This window comes from Colletotrichum costaricense (assembly GCF_030867565.1).
Source record: "Colletotrichum costaricense strain IMI 309622 chromosome Unknown Scaffold_14.1, whole genome shotgun sequence".
Taxonomy (NCBI): domain Eukaryota; kingdom Fungi; phylum Ascomycota; class Sordariomycetes; order Glomerellales; family Glomerellaceae; genus Colletotrichum; species Colletotrichum costaricense.
Window position 1 is genome coordinate 893,289 of NW_026848243.1, and position 16,380 is coordinate 909,668.

The following is a 16,380-nucleotide window of genomic DNA, read 5'->3' on the forward strand; positions in this document are numbered from 1 at the left end:
CCGACTTCGACGCGGCTACGTCGGCCGTTGATGGTGTCCGATATGCCGGAGAGTCATGGGATGGCTACCCGTCCCGTCTTGATCAAAGTTTCAACGGCCGCCCCTCTCCGATAGTTTATGTTTCGTTTCGGACGGATGCCGCAGAGAAGGGGTGTATGGATAAGTTGGGGGTTTACCAAATTTCTCTCGAGCTTGGCACTAGAGTTTTTAAACTTCTCCCACCGGGCTTTGCCCACGCGGACTGCCCCGTACATACTATCCGCAGCAAAGTGCCCAGCCGGCCGGATGCAACAAAGCTCTCTCTGGGCGTTTACTAGCAGCGATCAGCAATGCGGGAACTTGTTTTTTTGGCAAGGGCGAGCTCTTTCCATCAGTTTTGATTGTTCTCTTTTTAAAGTTTCGACTCCCCCGCGAAGTGACTTGCAGCTGTGGATTCCCGCGATGTTTACTTGCCTTACGCACCCCTGGCTCTTGGCCGATCGTCGTAAGCGGTGATCTTTTTGGTGGGGTTTTTTTGAACGACTTGTCATGACTTCACATCAGACCACACTAAACCATTTCAAAAATGTCGCCAGTTCGGACGTTGATTGTGTTGTGCATCTGGTCTGAAAGAGGAAAGTTACACGTGGTGGTTTAGTAGATGGTGGGGTGGAAGTTGAGACGTTGAAAAAGCCGACTCGGTAAACCTACGACAAAATTTAGCTGACAAATTACGCAAGAAGGATTAAATCAGACGAGGGGGGACACAACAGAATCGAAGAGGGAGTTTCGTATTCCCCGGATTCGGACATTGTCGCCATGAACCGACATAGACATAACGTTTCATGTCACGACGGAGACTGTCACGATTACGTCGCTGCGAGAGGGAGGGTATAATGGGTGAAGAATAAGTATTGAACATTGAAGTGTGTGAAACTTTGTACAAGAACATGCAAATCCCAGGATTTTGTTGGGGTCAAGCGCCTGGTGTGAAACTTTGGGAGATCCGTTTCCGAGTCATCTCGTCTTTCTCTCGTCCCTTCCGTCTCGTCTCAAAAGGCTGACCGGGTATCAGATGCGAGTCCGACTGTCTACTCTAAAACTCTAAATTCCACTTTAGAAGCGCTTGCGAAGAGCCCGCTTGGCGTTGCGCTTGCAAGGGGCCTAAAGAATGGTAAGGTTAGCTGAATGTGAACCACTTGCAACTGTTTCAATCCGAACTCTACTCTAATGACAAAAGAGCCTCAAAGAGATGGGACGTTGTTGGAGGCAAGACTTACGGAAGAAGAGGGGGTAGCGGAGGGAGTGGCGGAGACGGGGTCGGCGGCCTGGTCGGAGCTGCCAGAGGCAGGGGTGGAGGGAGTAGCGGAGGCAACGGCCGAGGTCACGAGGGTGGTGGGAGCGGCAGAGGGGGTAGCAGAGCCAGAGCCAGTGCCAGTGCCAGAGCCGGAACCGGAGGTGAAGTCGACGCAGGACATGTAAGTCTGGCCGGCCTCAGCAGAGTCCCACCACCACTGGAGAACGCAGTTGCCGGCGGTGCCGCAGTTGGAGGGGAGGGAGTCGGGGAGGGTGACGCTGAAGGCGGTGTTGTTGGCAGCGACACCGGTCTTGGTGGAGGCGTAGTTGGTGAAGGAGATCAGGGGAGATCCGATGATGGAGTTGCTGGTGGTGTCGACGACGGAGACGTTGGCGACACCGGTGTGGGGAGCGCGGATCTCGACCTTGAAGTCGACGGTCTGGCCGGGGGTGTAGCTCTGGATGTTGGCAGAGTTGTCGGCGAACTTGTAGCCCTTGCAGAGGGCGAGCTCGCACTTGGAGGAGTCGAGGCTGTTGCCGGCCTGCTGGGCGAGGCCCTGGATGTTGCCGTACGGGTCGGACTGCTCGGTGTTCCACATGGTGGTGCCGCAGGCCTCCTTGAAGGCATCACCGGCGGGGCGGGGAGTGGGCGAGGTGACCTTGCCGTGGGCCGAGACGGCGGCGACGAAAGAGAGGACGGTGAGGATGTTGGACTGCATTTTGACTGATTTCTACACGGTAGAGTTTGGGTCGGTTTTGTTGGTATAAAAAGAGGGTTTTGACGGTTGGGATTTGTCTTGCAATGTTCTGAAAAAAGCTTCAAAAGAATGGCTTGTGTCTAGCACAGCTGTAAAGAGAGTGTTGAAAGAATGAACGTGAATGAAAATTCGGACAAGTTTGGAATGGGACGAGGAGATCAGATCAGAAGAACGAGCAAGAAGAGTTTGAAGGCCATGGAGGATGGTCTTATACAGTTCGACTGGCAAACCCATCTCTACGACTTGCCGTCAAAGTGGTGGGTGTCATGGGCGACCCAGTCCGGACCCAGCCACGGACCCGGAGCAATCTATGCAAGACGGCTTGTTGCGATCGAAGCTTTCAGGGGAACTGATAGTACCTTGCATGGTCATGGACTCATACGCAAAAGACGAGAAAAAGCTCAGGCCAGCCGTGGGCAGTCAGCCTGCCATGGACAAGACGAGACGTGTTGCGTATACTCTAGAGTACGGATAGACATCAGCGAGTAACCCTCCAACAGCCTTCCAAGACTGTATACGGCCACCAAGACGGCCACCAAGAGCCTAGAGATGTGATCCATCCGTGGTCCTGGAACATGCCAGCCAACGACCCCCAGTCAGCTCCATGTGGAGGGAATGGCAGCGATTGGGCGGATGACGGGCAGGGCTCCCACAACGGGCAGTAGTCGCCCAGTTGTTTAATTTGAGTGAGGCTAGGTGGACACTCTTTCGACCGAGTCTTGCCCATCTTTGGCTGACGTTCCAGCGCAGACGCCGTGACGGCCACGACAAGTGACGAGGGTTCGAGTTGGACGACTCGACCGTGAGATGGGGAGGGGGCAGCGCACGCCGCTCGAAGCCGTCTGGCATGATCCTTGCCTCACCCTTCTCGCTCCTGAACCGGGATGGCTGAAACGGCGCCACCACGCATCTTTCAGGCGGCTCCGCCATATGACCCCCACCACTTTGCTTTACTCGATTCGATGGGATCTGGACGGTTGACCTCGTTCACGTTGTCGTAGACAGGCAAAAGCTATGTGATTGAGGGAGGAGTCACGGTCCCTCTCCTCGTCCCATCTTCGGTTCCTCGGCCTCTCGCATCTTCGATGACCTCAACGGGAGATCATATGAGGATCATTACGACCTGGAACGTCCGTGCAAGCGAGAAATAAAAGGTCGATGCGCTTGTCGGGAAGCTGCCTGTCTTTAAAGGGGCATGACAGATCGTGTTTGTCGCTCTCCACGTTTTCTTCGTCCCCTTCTTGGGCAAAATTTTGAGTTGCTGTGCGGGTAGTTGGCCTGTTTCGAGAAGCTCCCTCCGTGAAGACAATCTCGACTGTTGCCAATCTATTGATGTGAACTGGAGCTGGTCGAGCCTGACCCTTTCAAGTTCACATGCAAGCAAGGGCGATTAGTCGAAACTTGACCGTATCAGTAATCGTCGCCCGGAATTAGCTACCGACTGGTGAACGGTGACAGCAATGCACTGCCGTTCAATCTGGATGCATCTCACATAGAATGAGATCCTTCTCTAGTGCAACTTCAGCTGTCCAGCCCGATCGTGCTGATGGCATCACTCGGTGTGCAGCCGTGTCTCACAGCCTTAACGCTCAGCGCATCTTTTCATCAACTTCAGACCATGAACTTTTGCCCATGTGGACTCCGTCGCACCCGACTTGGCTCCCAGGTCGTGGGCCATTCAATGGCACGCGTCATTCGAAAACGCCAACGCATTCCCAATTCTCCAAAGTGGTTCTGTTCACTCTTCTGGTCTGCTTTTCGTACCCGGCTTAGCTGATTGTCGGTGTGCAGACTGGCTGCCCGCGGCCAGGCCAGGCCAGGTATTGCCAGGCAGGGCGCTCATCGGTCCTGGGTTCTTCTTCTCGCCTTCTTCGTCCGATCATCAACTGAACACATTGAAACTCACCCCCGTGCCCACATCGTGGATCCGAAGCAGGGTCAAGGGCGCTAAACCTTGTCCCATCAGCGGGTACCTGGGCCAGACCAGGCACAGGCTCCAGGGCCCCCCTCGGCCCCTCCTCCTAGCCAGACTCCTCCTGAACAGAACTGAGCCCGTTGGATTGGGCCGTTTGAATTTTACCTACAGGTGAGGAGGAGAGGAAGCAAGGAAGGGGAAAAGGGGACGGGCGCGGATATACAAGCGAAGAACATGGCTGCAGCTGTTTATGCGACGGAGAATGTGGGAGATGAAATGCACTTTTTTAAATTTATGGGATCATTGGGATGAAAGATGGAGAAACAGGAGCTGAGGCCCCTCCACATTCCCGCTGTGCCTCTCGAGATGGGCCAAAACCTCCATCTGCTTGATTCGGTTACTGACCGATTCTATCGGCCGAGAGGTGATGACATAATCATACTCCGTACACACAGAAGCTCTCCTGAATTCCAATCTCTCTTCATTTTTGGTGTCTGGCGGTCGGACAGTGGATCCTTTGACTTTCGGGATGCAGCAGGATGTCGTCAGTAGCCGCCGTTCGGCATGAAGCCGGGCGGTTGGCCAGATGATGGCTCCTAGATTGACAAGAGCTATCCATTTGGGGTCCCAAATGAGATGCGTAAAAGGGCCGACGAGACTCACGCGAGAAGCCGCCTACATCACCTTCATAAGTTCAACCAGACGAGATAGGCCACCTACCTGATACGAACCACAGAGGACTCGAGGAGTTTTCTTCTAATATCAAATAGAAGGGTGCTCAATACTATATCAGATTGACGAGTCTTTCTTCTTTCTGTATGAGATCAAAGGAAGAGACTCGGGCATGCACACAGTGGAAGTCTGTGACTCAAGCGCCAGCCGTCAAGATAGAGACCTCCTGAGTGGCGTGAGATGAGACGTAGACAATCCGAAGGAGAAGTCGTCCTTCATAATCGGCAAGTCAACTCCTGACGCTTATCTACAACTTACAACACTACATGGTATATCTGTGTTATGAGTGTTTCGCTGGTCGCACTCCAGCACTCAACTCGGTGATGACTCGCACCGTCATGAATTAGATGGATGTTCTTTGACTGCCGCTGTTCTACGCAGAGCATCCAAAGAGCTGTCTTCATGAATCTTGATTGCCATACTCACCATCCCCGCAAATTTTAGGCCGTCTTAAGTTGAGTATGCTTGAATCGATAGTGCACTTCTTCCCCGGCCGCAATCCGCAGCTATGGAGTTCCACTTCCACATGCCGCGTCATCCGTCTTTCGCGCCCGGCGCTCAATCTGACACGGCCCTTGCAGCTGCGACGCCGCCACTGGACAAGTCTCGCTGTTCCGGCCGGAAGCCCATTTTCCTCGCCGTCACTGCGGCCTCCCTCATCGGCTTGATTGTCGGTGCCTCGTCTTGGTCTCGAACGTGTTTGTTGTGATGGCCGGGCGGGGACCGGCTGTGTGAACGTTTTCGACTCGACGCGGCGGTCAATGAGTGATTCTCATATATGAAGCGATGTTGAACCTTAGGTGACGAACAAAGTATCCAACATCATGCACTTAACAAGAGCAGTCTGGAGCCACATCAATTATCAACATCTCGTAGCCGGCGCTTTCGCTTCGTACTCTGCTCGGAACAGCTCACTCAGCTCCTCTGAGACTTTGATGACCTCAACAAGCGGCGGCAGGTAGCAGGGCTTCCGCGGCGCGCCTCCGTAGTCATTCCAAAAATTGACCACCGCCTTAGTACCCACGAGCCCTAGGCCAGTGACGACTGAGTTCCCTCTCGCATTGACTGCCTGTAGATGCTGCGCCTCAAGGAACTCACCTCGATCAGAGAGCCCCCTGACACGCACGCACGCATATGTTGCGAAGTTGGCGAGGCCCGCGATCGTTCCGTTCGCCCCGAGTACTTGACACTGGCGAATGGAGTTGGTGTTGCCGCCGGACACAAAGAAGCCTTTGGGAAATTAATCAAATGCCTTCCGCGCGAGACTCTTCATGTTGTCGTACTTGAAGTTGACGCCCATGACGTTGGGGTGCCTCGCGATACGGAGGATGTCGTCTAAGGTGAGTTGCATTCCCGATACCGCTGCGGGGAAGTTGTCGATGACCAGCGGGATGGGCGATCTGTCCGCGACGTCGTAGAAGTGCTGTATGATCATTTCATTGTTGACGACAGATGCGTAGTAGCTTGGAACTATTATGAATGCGTGAGGCGCGCCGCTCTCGGCTGCGTCTCGACATAGTTGAAGTGTTCCACGCGTCGACTGAGCACCGCACGCGGCGATCAACGGAGCGCGGGTGTTCTTGAATCTGTCGCAATACTCTCTGGAGATAGTATCGGCTGCGCACCTGATCATGGTGCTGCGTTCTTCCCTCGTCAGGTGCACTGCTTCGCCGATGGAACTGTGAATCACGATGCCTACTACCCCTGCTTTGATCAGTCTGGTGACATGATGCTCGAGAGTTACTGTGTCGATATCCTCGGAATGACTAAGGAAGGCGAGAGTGGGAGCGTATACTCCATTGGGGAGACGAAGATGCTTTGCCTTGGGTGCCCCTTGCGAGGCTTCCGCCTGCGAACTATAAGCCACGCTGTCATCCGACATCGTCCTTGATAACTCACAAATGTCGTTCTTGTACATAACAGCAAGTCAAGCGCAAAATCTCGAGCCACATCAAATCATACAGGGCAGCTTGAACTTTATACTCTCGTTGAAAACCCCGGCTCAAATATCTCGGAGCGACCTTCGCCATGTTAAGGACCAGGAGATAAGTCAACAGGATTCACATCAAACAAAGTTCAATATGCCCCCTTTTAAGGCAAAAGCCATTTCAGTGAACATGTGGCTTTGCGAGAGGGTGGAGATCAATTGCAAGGTTTGAGAGGACAGGAGTTTACGTTGGAGTGGCTGTTTTGCTAACGACATATCCTACCTTTTTCGAATACGCCACTGGACAGTTGAGAATTTGAAGTTGAGAGTTCTTTCAATAAGACAGGCAACGTAGGTTTTCGGTATTGGCATATCACAAGGTGCGCCACCGCGACATTTTCCGAAGAACGCATTTGACCACTGCGTTCCTTCAGGTAAGCCTTGAGGAAAGTTACTACTTGACACTTGAAGACAGAAGAGATCAGGTTGCATTTGATACGGCTGTCATGCGCAGATCTTGCGTTGCAGTGTAGTCAGTACATCATGCTGCTTTATGTTCCTGGTGAACGCACACCACCCTGGGTCCATGTAGTGAAATCACTTCATCATCTAGGTAGGTTCCAGAATACTTCAACCCATCGCTCTAAGAAAGTTTTATTTATATATGATATGGACCTAATTAATCAGTCTCGAGGTATTAATTGACTGAATACAGCGGCCTGAAGAGCTCACGTAAGGATATTGCCTACCACCTCGTCGATGTCCCCGTAGCCTTTGATATAACCCTGTGATATCACGGGCAAGGCCAAGTATAAAGCAGTCAATCAATATACAATAAAAATGCCCGTGAACAGGTCCCAAATTATATGGCTCCAGTGCCTAAGCTTCGTTCCTGGCACCACAAAGCATACCTGAGCTACACTGTCGTCACCCACCTCACTTCACTTGGGTCTGCTCTGCGTGGGGTCTTCTTCTCACGATTGGCCTCCCAGTACATCTCCACACCGCATTGCATCCGCAATATGGATCACCGGCGTTGTGGCAGAGTGGTCTAATGCGCAAGACTAGAAATCTTGTTCCTTCGGGAGCGTCTGTTCGAATCAGGCCAACGTCGATTACCTTTTGTTTTCCTGCGCAGTTGCATTTTGAATACCATAAGTTTGATACAGTTGAACTTCTGTGGCTGCCAAACGGCAATCGAAGGACTAAATTGTTATGTTAGTAAAGTGAACTCAAGTTCGTGCTGGCTTTTGACTTAAAAATCACTTGCCAAATTGCTGAATGCGAGTTCCAATTGTCTCTCCAGCAAGTAAGTGTACGTAACCCCAGTCCTTTTTGGGATCTATCATACTTCTCATTCAGCTACCTCTGAGTGGTGGCTGGCTCCCGTCCATGCTCTTAATATGACACATTGCCGCCTAAATCATCGTTGTTTTCGAATGGGGTAAAGAGTCTTCATTTCTCTGGCCTTTAGCTACTCGTGCATCAGCTCATGTGCAACCTCACGGGCGCCTACCCCAGAAGCAGGTCAGAGAAATTCCGATCAACGCCCCGTTCTGTATGTGTCTCTTCAACTCTGACTCAAGCTTGTCCATGTCTTTAGTAGTTTGGAGAGTGCCGACGCCTCTAGATCCAAGTATAGATAGCATTACTGGCTGAGAGACCTCGGTGGCTATCTTTCTCATCGACTCTCGCATCATGCCCTCCATACTGAAAGTGTTCCAAACTTTATCGTCGACATCCGCGAAGCCAGCGTCTCTGAGAACGAGTGGAAGTTAAGCGGGCATGCTGTATTGGATGACTAGGATGAGTAAGATGAAAACGCTATAACTGTAGTGAGAGGAACTTGTCCAAAAGAACTGTAGACAGCACTGAGAGATTTGAAGAACTTAAAATGGATTGCGGCCAACTTTTATGGACCACAACATTCTGATTCGAGACCACTCGTCGAAAGCGTGGCTAGGCGGGACGCACTTCCAGGACGTATCGCCGGCTTCTTCCCAGTGGATGTACCCCCCGGAGCGCAAGAGCGCGAACGCATTCGCCGCCACAGTTCCCCAATCCTCCTTTCGCATTCCAGATCCAATCAAGCGTATGTGTATCATGTCGAATGATCCATGCATCTCCTCTGGAAACGGCTTCAACGCATTATGCTACAGAAGAAAAATGTTTGGAGGCAAGTCAGATGGTGGCGGAAACTTGGTGGTGTCCATATCAATGCCTCGCAGCTCGGGGCTGGAGGGGAGCAACTTTGCCATGTCTCTCAGCCAGATGCCGGTGCCGGTGGCAATTTCTGCAACGCGAGGGTTCTGCTGATCCTTAAGATGTGTCGAGATTTGCTGTGGACAGAGCCCACCGCAAAGAGGAGGAAGATGCTCCTGTGATTGTACTCGAGTCCCTCACGTTCTTTGGTGAGGTCGCCACGGTTGAGGGCGTAGACGGTATCCTGGTCTTTGTTCCATGGTCCCAAGCCAGCGTGGGACTGCGGATGGAATACGGCTGCCATTCTGTAAGAGTCCAGTAATAAGGTTACAAGTGCCGTTGCGAGTTATTCTGATAGTGCGGAACTTGCTGTGTCGTATGTAGGGCAACTCGACGTCCTTTTATGCCCAAGGTCACACGGAGGTTCGGAACTCGTGCAGCTTTCGGCCGAGGCAGCACAGTAATTGAGTTGAAGGCATGAGAAGCTCTGACCAATCGCTCGAGGATTTGCTATCAGCGTTGAACTACGTCTCTATCATAGGCTTTCGGCACTTGGCTGTCAGATGCGCGATTGGCAAATGGTGGGTCATCTCTGCGTGGGTGGTTCCAAGATGCGGCTTAACATTTCGTTTTGAACCTAACGCCCTTGACATCGCCGCCTTCGGTTCCGGTGCATAGTCTCGGGCTTAGTCACTGCAGGACCTGGGTACATGTAGAAGAGTCTTGAAAAAGCCTGACGGCGACGATGTGCTGATGAAGGGAAACAACTTATTACCAGCGCCAGGACCATTGCCAATTTGTGATGAGAGTACACTCTTAATTCTCTAGATCTCAGAATTGAGACAAAAAACGTACTGCCTTGTTGGAGAACGCATCGCCAACGTCATGTTTTCTAGTGAGCCGTAGGTGTCACCCAGCACGGAAGGACCACTCCATGACTTGACTATTGGGTCACTGATGTCTGGAGGAAACCTCACAGGCAGAGGCGGATTCCAAGAAGGAGTGATGGACAGGAGAACTCAGGATACGATCTTGCGAGTCTGCTGCATATCTCGATAAAGAGACAAGCTGCTCTATGATCGATATTTTCATCATCGTTCCTGTCAGTCTAAACCCTTCACGAGAGGACCGAGCCTTCTTGATAGCGACCCGCCAAGCCATCAGAAGCAGATGAGGGTCTCGGTCACTTCTCACTTCGCATCATCTAGCTCGCAACAAAGTTGCAACATCTAACAGCATCATAAGTCTGAGGGAAAAAACCCCTCAGAGCAAGGAAGACATTTTCGAGCCCTCCCTATTTATAGACTCGATTGTTCGGGCTACCAAGGTACAGCTGGTACCAATATGTCCGCTGAACATTCTTTTATGGTCCTGTACTTTTGCGGGTATCAACCTTCATCAAGGCTGGGGGCAAAATGTACATATCACCCGAACCCAAGCTACCTTAGAATCGGACCAAATCCATGCAGCATCGATACAAGTTCAAGGATAACTACTTACTACTGATTCAGCCCGGAACGCTGCAGAGTGACGAGTAGAGCAGCAAGACGTCTTAGGAGAAAGGTTTGCTGAATGAAGTACGTGTGTTTGAGTCGTGCTTTTTCTGTAATTTGAGGATATGCTTGGGTGCGGAGTGGGAGTCCAGACTGAGAGGTAGGAGTCAAGGGAAATGCAACCAGGAGAGACGTTTTCATAGTTGGCCACTTAAGTACTCAAGCTACTCATGGTGCATGCACCATCAATCTCGGGGCTAACCCGAGCTTGAAAAGAGGAGAACACAGCTTCAAACGACTAGCCTCGAAAAGTAGAGATTTCCCGGGCGATGTGTAGATACTGGCGCCGTAGCCTCCGTCTCGGGACGTGCCTCACATCATCGGGATCATGCTTCCGGGCTATTATCACAACAGTCGTACGACGCTCACGTCGAGTGATTCTTGGCAAAAGAATATACAAAAGACATGGCAGCCTCTCATTTTCAGCTTGAAAAGCCAGGCATGTTATCTGAGTTGCAAGCAGTGCAACTTTCTTGAGCCTCCAATTTAGATGGGGGCCTTTGTCGAGAGCTGAGGTGTAGGTTCTCCTAGTAGAGCCATGGCGTTGAAACATTCCGGAGCCGGCGTTGGGGCGCGGCTCTTTACCGGCACTTCACCGCTGCCACGTTGTGTAACTGCTAGATCCTTTGAGTTAATTTTTCGGGGCATGATTGGGTTGTAAGTCCCAGGGAGTGGCTAATATGTTGATGCCATGATATAAAAATTGCCTGTCCCCGTCCCCGTTCCCCTTGGTTGGCTTTCCCATACCATCCACCAAGCTTCACGACAGGAGGCGGCAACTATTGATCGAAAGTTAACTAGAACACTCGAAAATCACACAGAATGACGCCTGATACCGATGTGACGCCTGCTTACATTACGGAGTTCATGAAGTCCAACGCCAGATACTTCCCAGACTCTTATGTTATCTGTACGAACCACACCGACCTAAATAACATCTCGTCATTCCTGCTGGACGTCAAGGACTTCAACCATAACCCATGCCACTATTATGAATTCTGCAGTTGCCCCGAAATGAGGTCACAACCAGATATTGCGGGAATCGGCGTAAGTTGTGGCTGGCGGATGATGTCCGGATTACACACACATATTTGCTAATTTTGCTGCTCAGGTGTTGGTTGCGTTCTCAACTGCTGCTTTCCTCACTCTTTGTTTGTCAATATTTTGCCTCATAGTAGGCCGTACAAATGAAGAAAGGCAGACTTTCAATCCGGTCGACCGATTTATGCGCAAATACATGTCAGAGCCTCTTCGCCATTTCATGCGTCGGATGGGCTCTAGCCCCGACTTGCAATCTCTCATTGCCCACGACCTCGTCAACACTTTCAGCGACCTCCAACTTGTTACGGGCCTAGCAATATTAGTTGCTGGTGTCAAAGAGCTAGCCGACGGTACTATTTCGGTTTACCATTTTTTGATTATCACTGATCTCGCATGGTTCTGCACCAACTCCCACCTGCTATCGCTGGCAGTTACTCGGAGGATGAGAGATAGCGTCAAGAGGACACATCCACATCGCTACAATCGCGAGCAAACCGAGCTAGCTGCTCGTCTAGCCCGCGCCTCAAGGATTTTGTTGATGGCCTCCACTTTTGTGCTCCTTGTGTTCGCATTCTGGGCTACTGGGTTTGGGAAAGCCTATGTTGAAGAGGTATTGAATTGCCCGATACAGTGTACCATGAAAGAGGCAAGAGGTGGAACCCCTGAGTTACTGATGGTGATCAATATGGTCTTGATGGGGTACTTTTACGCAGTACAAACATTTCTCACATGGCGTACTGGTCGTATCTTCTGGATGGACCATATTAGAGCGTTGCTTATCGACAAGCAAGGCCAATCGGTCAACGTTCTGAATCCAGCGATAGTCTTCAAGCGATGGACGGAAAGCAAACTTTTGGAGATGCTGAAGAAGTTGTTTGTCGCTATGTGGTACTTCTTCGCGTCCGAGACAGGGAACCTGCTTGGATTGACCGTCTATTTCGGATTCGGAGTATGGTCGCTTAAGCACGATCGAAAGATAGCACATAAATTGCTGGGAAAGGCGACTGAAGCAGAGGATGAGATGGTATTTAGCCAGCTCGTCCCGATTTTCTTGATCATCATCCCTTTCATGGGGCTCTTTGAGTCTTATGCTAGGCATTCGGTGGCAATTAAGGAGTCCGAAGCCAAGGAGGTGGGAAGCTGTACATCGGAGGGATCTTAAGGGCAAATTTGTTTTATGCGAGTGATGAACCTTGAGGGAGAAATGGACGAAAAGGAGAGTACCAAGACCACAGAATGACGAACATGATGAGTCTGATGACTCTGGTTGAGGCAGGGCGGGAGAACACCAAACTATGCGGAGTGCCATGATACGCCGAAGATCGGATTACTTCTGAGTTAGAGAAAATGTCAGCATTTCTTTTTCAAGGTCAAAGCAACGTGGCGGTGTTCATCGTGAGTTCGCTCTCAGGGTTGGTCAGCACGTTCCCATCGTTTCCCCTTCCGGCGATGTCACTGATCGTCGAAGCGTTTGACACTTTCGACTACCAAGAGGCGCAAAAGGAGAAACCGTCAGCCGGCAAGGCTGATGTCCCTTAAGACATAAGAAGCCACAACAGGCCGCCGGTGGATATGAAAGCGTCGAGATATCTCCAAACTATGGTATCAGGGCTGAACGGGAGGAAGATCTGGGTGTAGGCACCGACATTTGCCCAGCGCCACAGCGCTAGAGCGCGACATGTCTCATTCCCCGGCCTTAACACGCATGCCAATGAGAGTGCCACCCATTCCTGACACTTTGGCTTTGACGCTGATGTCCCGCCTCCGTCAAGCTCGTCTAAACGCGTTCGGCGTAGCGGTGGCTGAGCGTAGGGGTGCGTTTTACAGGTTCTTCCGATACGAGCCTATGAGAAGGCGGGCCGAGGCTGTCATGCCAGGCAGAGGAGCGACTGAGTCTTCTGTCATACCAAAGTAGACAAAAGTCAAGATTTTTTGCTGCGGCTTGTCCTGAGTTCTGACGAGCATGCATCATTCCCTGTATCCCATGCAGCAGAGATCACGACGATCAGTTGACCCCCTCGAGGTGTATTGAACCTTATACATCACTTCGTGAAGCTAAGGGGTGGGCCGTCAGCCTCCCGCCAAGCTCGCATACACAATCCGAGGCACGAGTGTATCGGCGAATTTGATATAAGATGACCGTCACTCCTTACCCAAGCAGGAGGTTAAGGACCGGACGACATCAGAACGCGCATTTACCATATAGATCACCGTCACCACTCTAGTCACCATTGCCTCCCTCGACCGTGCTCACAGCCCAGAGACCTTGCCCGCAGCCATATCAACCCATCCATCACCCAGTACTTGCAAGACGGGGCTTCATTCGCACTAGCACACACTCATATACACCCATCCAAACTCTCACAATGCGTCCCTCTACCTACCTTGTCGCAGCCCTCTGCGCAACTGCAAACGCCCTTCAAGCCATAGACGTACCAAACCGCGCCAGCGAAGCCATAGCAGCCGCCAACGCAGCCATCAAGGAACGCCGCGACCTCAACGCCTGCACATCCGTCGCAACTTCCCTCCTCCCCAAAATCACCGACAACGTGCCCACCCCGCCCGCCGACGTGGCCGCCTACCTTGCGCTCTCAGTGACCATCACGGACGCCTGCTCCGACCCGACTATCACGGGATCCATCGGCTCCGCGTACTCAACCTACGCGTCGTCGTACACGTCGTGGAGAGACAAGCACATCACCGACTTCCGTGCGCTGTGGCAGGCTTGCAGCGACGTTCCTGGCATCGTGGACGTTTTGCCTACGGGTACGAATCAGTGTAGCTCCGTTGTGGCGCAGATTACCAGCGCGGGGCCGGTTAACGGCGGCGGGTCCGGGGGTATCGGGGGGTCGCACAACGCTGCTGCTAAGCCTAGGGAGACCGGGGCTGTTGTTGCGGCGGCGGCCATGGCTGGATTCGTCGTTGCTGCTATTCAGTGAGAGTTGACTTGATGCGTGTGCCTTCACCTGAAGAAGAAGGAACGTGGGGAATGGTCATGAAGACGAGGAACGAAAGCTTACTGACACTAGTTGATACCTTGATTGAGGAGGATGTAATGAGAATTATAGCATTGCTGGGTATTTCACGTCCTTTTCAGATGGCATCAAACATGAAGGAGAAACATACTCGATACTTTAATTCCCCTCGTTGAAGCTGTCCATAATGACTCCGTATACGCCCGCTTCCATCTGGTATCTTATTGTTTCCTCCCATATGTCTTTTCGCATACTTGACATTATCATTAGTTTTGTCTCCAAAATATCTACAAAAATTCTCCCTCATCATAACAGGACGGCAAAATTCCAATTCTCTACCGCTGCATGCGACTTTTTCAAGTCCCGCTTCAGCCAGCACCGCAGCTCTGCGGCGCCGTTGATCATCACGTTGCCCCACGATACGCCGGTACACTGGGCCGACTTTGCGCAGATCTCCATGCAGTCGCCCATGGTGCTCGCCTGCGTGTTGGACATGTCGATGGCGCCGTCGTCGCCGCTGTAGTCGACCCCGCAGACCCGGAGGAAGCGCTTGTCGGAGCCGATGACGTTGTAGACCGTGTTGTCCGCGTCTGGGCAGATTGCATTGCCGCTCGAAGTTGCTGTTGGAGATGGCGTTGATGTGGAGGTGCTGGTCACCGAGGTTGGAATCGATGTTGATGCTGTCTCGGTCGCAGTTGCGTCGCTGCCGCTCCGTGGCATGGAGGAGCTGGACATTGTGGGCACGATCATTGTTGTTGATGCCGAGCTTGCACCAGTAGTTGGCGTGGGCGTTGAAGTTGAGCTTGAGGAGAGCTTTGTTAATCGACAGGTCCACGCGCATGTCAAAGTTCAAGAGAAGATGAAGCACATACCTCGTCGTCGCGGCGTTCTGGTCCGACTTTTGATTCGCGCCAATGCCGACACCAACACCAATACCAACTCCGAGAACAACCGCAACAATCAGAGCAACGAGCAACCAAAACACCCACATCGTCATACCGCAGCACTTGCGCTTCCTCTTGCGATCGCTATCCTCCTCGTCGTGATCGAACACGCTCTGCCGATACCCCCGCGTCCGAGCAGCCTTGTCACCGCCGGTGCCATCAGGTAGCGGCGGCGTGTCCTCGCGGTAGAACGTGAATTCTTCATTGTTCATGGGCGTCGGGTCGTCGCCGGCCCAGTAGACGCTGGGTATCGATGCTTTGCCAAAGATGGATCCCTTTGCGCTCCGGATGGTGGCCGCTTTGCGGGGTGACGGCACGGTGCGTTTTGCTTTGAGGTCGCGGGGGACGATCGGGTCCGGTTCGTCCGGCGGGGGAGGGCGGTCGTTCATCATCTTGTTACCGATGATTCCTGTCCTCTTGCCTCCTTACGTTGATCTGGTCGTTTCCGATTCCTCTAGTTGGATTCCTACAATTGAATTTCCCTCTAGTATTGCTCAATCCCTATTCGATCCCGAAGCAAAAAGTTGGCAATTGCAATTGCCGATGCCAGGCTTTGCAGACAATAATTGCCAGAGTTGCTTTCTTTTGGCGACAAGGCTGCTGGCGTTGCGTGTAGGTTGGGTTATACGGCGAGATCCCGCACCATTATCTCGGCCTTCCCGGGACGAGGACAGAGTTTCGTAGCCTTGCCGTGGCTGGACCCTTGATATAAAAGAAACGAATGTATCTCGAACAAATGCGACCTTGTTTCAAACGAGCGAAAGTGGGCGCGCCCTGGGAAGCGCAATGCGCCGCGCTGCCGTGAATTTGAATTTGGGGGTCCGGTTTTCTCTCTCTGCCCGTATTCCTAAACCCCAGCCCCGTCACAATGTCGAGCGGGAAAAGAGTGAACCGCTTTGTGAGATCGTTTCGCCTTCAATTGAATGAATGAAATTGAAGCGAAACGTAATGAATGAGAATGAGTGAAGGAAGGGGAAACAGGAAGAATGAAAGGTAAGACAGAAACGAAAAGTGGGCAAACAGAGTCAACCGTTACCCGCGAATCCATGATCCGTTCA

At 52.0% G+C, this 16,380-nt stretch overlaps 8 protein-coding genes across 8 annotated transcripts; 3 read left to right on the top strand and 5 right to left on the bottom strand.

Annotated features, from left to right (window-relative positions):
* Positions 1 to 1,095: 1,095 nt before the first annotated feature.
* Positions 1,096 to 1,994, bottom strand: CCOS01_12190 (uncharacterized protein; the record flags this gene model as incomplete). The annotated part of the gene is made up of 2 exons (XM_060460339.1): positions 1,096 to 1,143; positions 1,260 to 1,994. 2 exons carry the CDS (start codon positions 1,992 to 1,994, stop codon positions 1,096 to 1,098), a joined length of 783 nt encoding a protein of 260 aa, XP_060309282.1.
* Positions 1,995 to 2,576: 582 nt separating this feature from the next.
* Positions 2,577 to 2,963, bottom strand: CCOS01_12191 (uncharacterized protein; the record flags this gene model as incomplete). The annotated part of the gene is made up of 1 exon (XM_060460340.1): positions 2,577 to 2,963. One exon carries the CDS (start codon positions 2,961 to 2,963, stop codon positions 2,577 to 2,579), a length of 387 nt encoding a protein of 128 aa, XP_060309283.1.
* A 751-nt stretch (positions 2,964 to 3,714) lies between these two features.
* Positions 3,715 to 3,810, top strand: CCOS01_12192 (uncharacterized protein; the record flags this gene model as incomplete). Its single annotated transcript, XM_060460341.1, has 1 exon — positions 3,715 to 3,810. One exon carries the CDS (start codon positions 3,715 to 3,717, stop codon positions 3,808 to 3,810), a length of 96 nt encoding a protein of 31 aa, XP_060309284.1.
* A 1,428-nt stretch (positions 3,811 to 5,238) lies between these two features.
* Positions 5,239 to 6,562, bottom strand: CCOS01_12193 (dihydrodipicolinate synthase; the record flags this gene model as incomplete). The annotated part of the gene is made up of 3 exons (XM_060460342.1): positions 5,239 to 5,407; positions 5,577 to 5,862; positions 5,947 to 6,562. 3 exons carry the CDS (start codon positions 6,560 to 6,562, stop codon positions 5,239 to 5,241), a joined length of 1,071 nt encoding a protein of 356 aa, XP_060309285.1.
* Positions 6,563 to 8,760: 2,198 nt separating this feature from the next.
* CCOS01_12194 (uncharacterized protein) lies at positions 8,761 to 9,113 on the bottom strand (the record flags this gene model as incomplete). The annotated part of the gene is made up of 2 exons (XM_060460343.1): positions 8,761 to 8,916; positions 8,964 to 9,113. The coding sequence occupies 2 exons, from the start codon at positions 9,111 to 9,113 to the stop codon at positions 8,761 to 8,763; spliced, it is 306 nt and encodes a 101-aa protein (XP_060309286.1).
* Positions 9,114 to 11,184: 2,071 nt separating this feature from the next.
* CCOS01_12195 (uncharacterized protein) lies at positions 11,185 to 12,565 on the top strand (the record flags this gene model as incomplete). Its single annotated transcript, XM_060460344.1, has 2 exons — positions 11,185 to 11,409; positions 11,474 to 12,565. The coding sequence occupies 2 exons, from the start codon at positions 11,185 to 11,187 to the stop codon at positions 12,563 to 12,565; spliced, it is 1,317 nt and encodes a 438-aa protein (XP_060309287.1).
* A 1,204-nt stretch (positions 12,566 to 13,769) lies between these two features.
* CCOS01_12196 (uncharacterized protein) lies at positions 13,770 to 14,342 on the top strand (the record flags this gene model as incomplete). Its single annotated transcript, XM_060460345.1, has 1 exon — positions 13,770 to 14,342. One exon carries the CDS (start codon positions 13,770 to 13,772, stop codon positions 14,340 to 14,342), a length of 573 nt encoding a protein of 190 aa, XP_060309288.1.
* Positions 14,343 to 14,684: 342 nt separating this feature from the next.
* CCOS01_12197 (uncharacterized protein) lies at positions 14,685 to 15,714 on the bottom strand (the record flags this gene model as incomplete). The annotated part of the gene is made up of 2 exons (XM_060460346.1): positions 14,685 to 14,968; positions 15,036 to 15,714. The coding sequence occupies 2 exons, from the start codon at positions 15,712 to 15,714 to the stop codon at positions 14,685 to 14,687; spliced, it is 963 nt and encodes a 320-aa protein (XP_060309289.1).
* Positions 15,715 to 16,380: the final 666 nt, after the last annotated feature.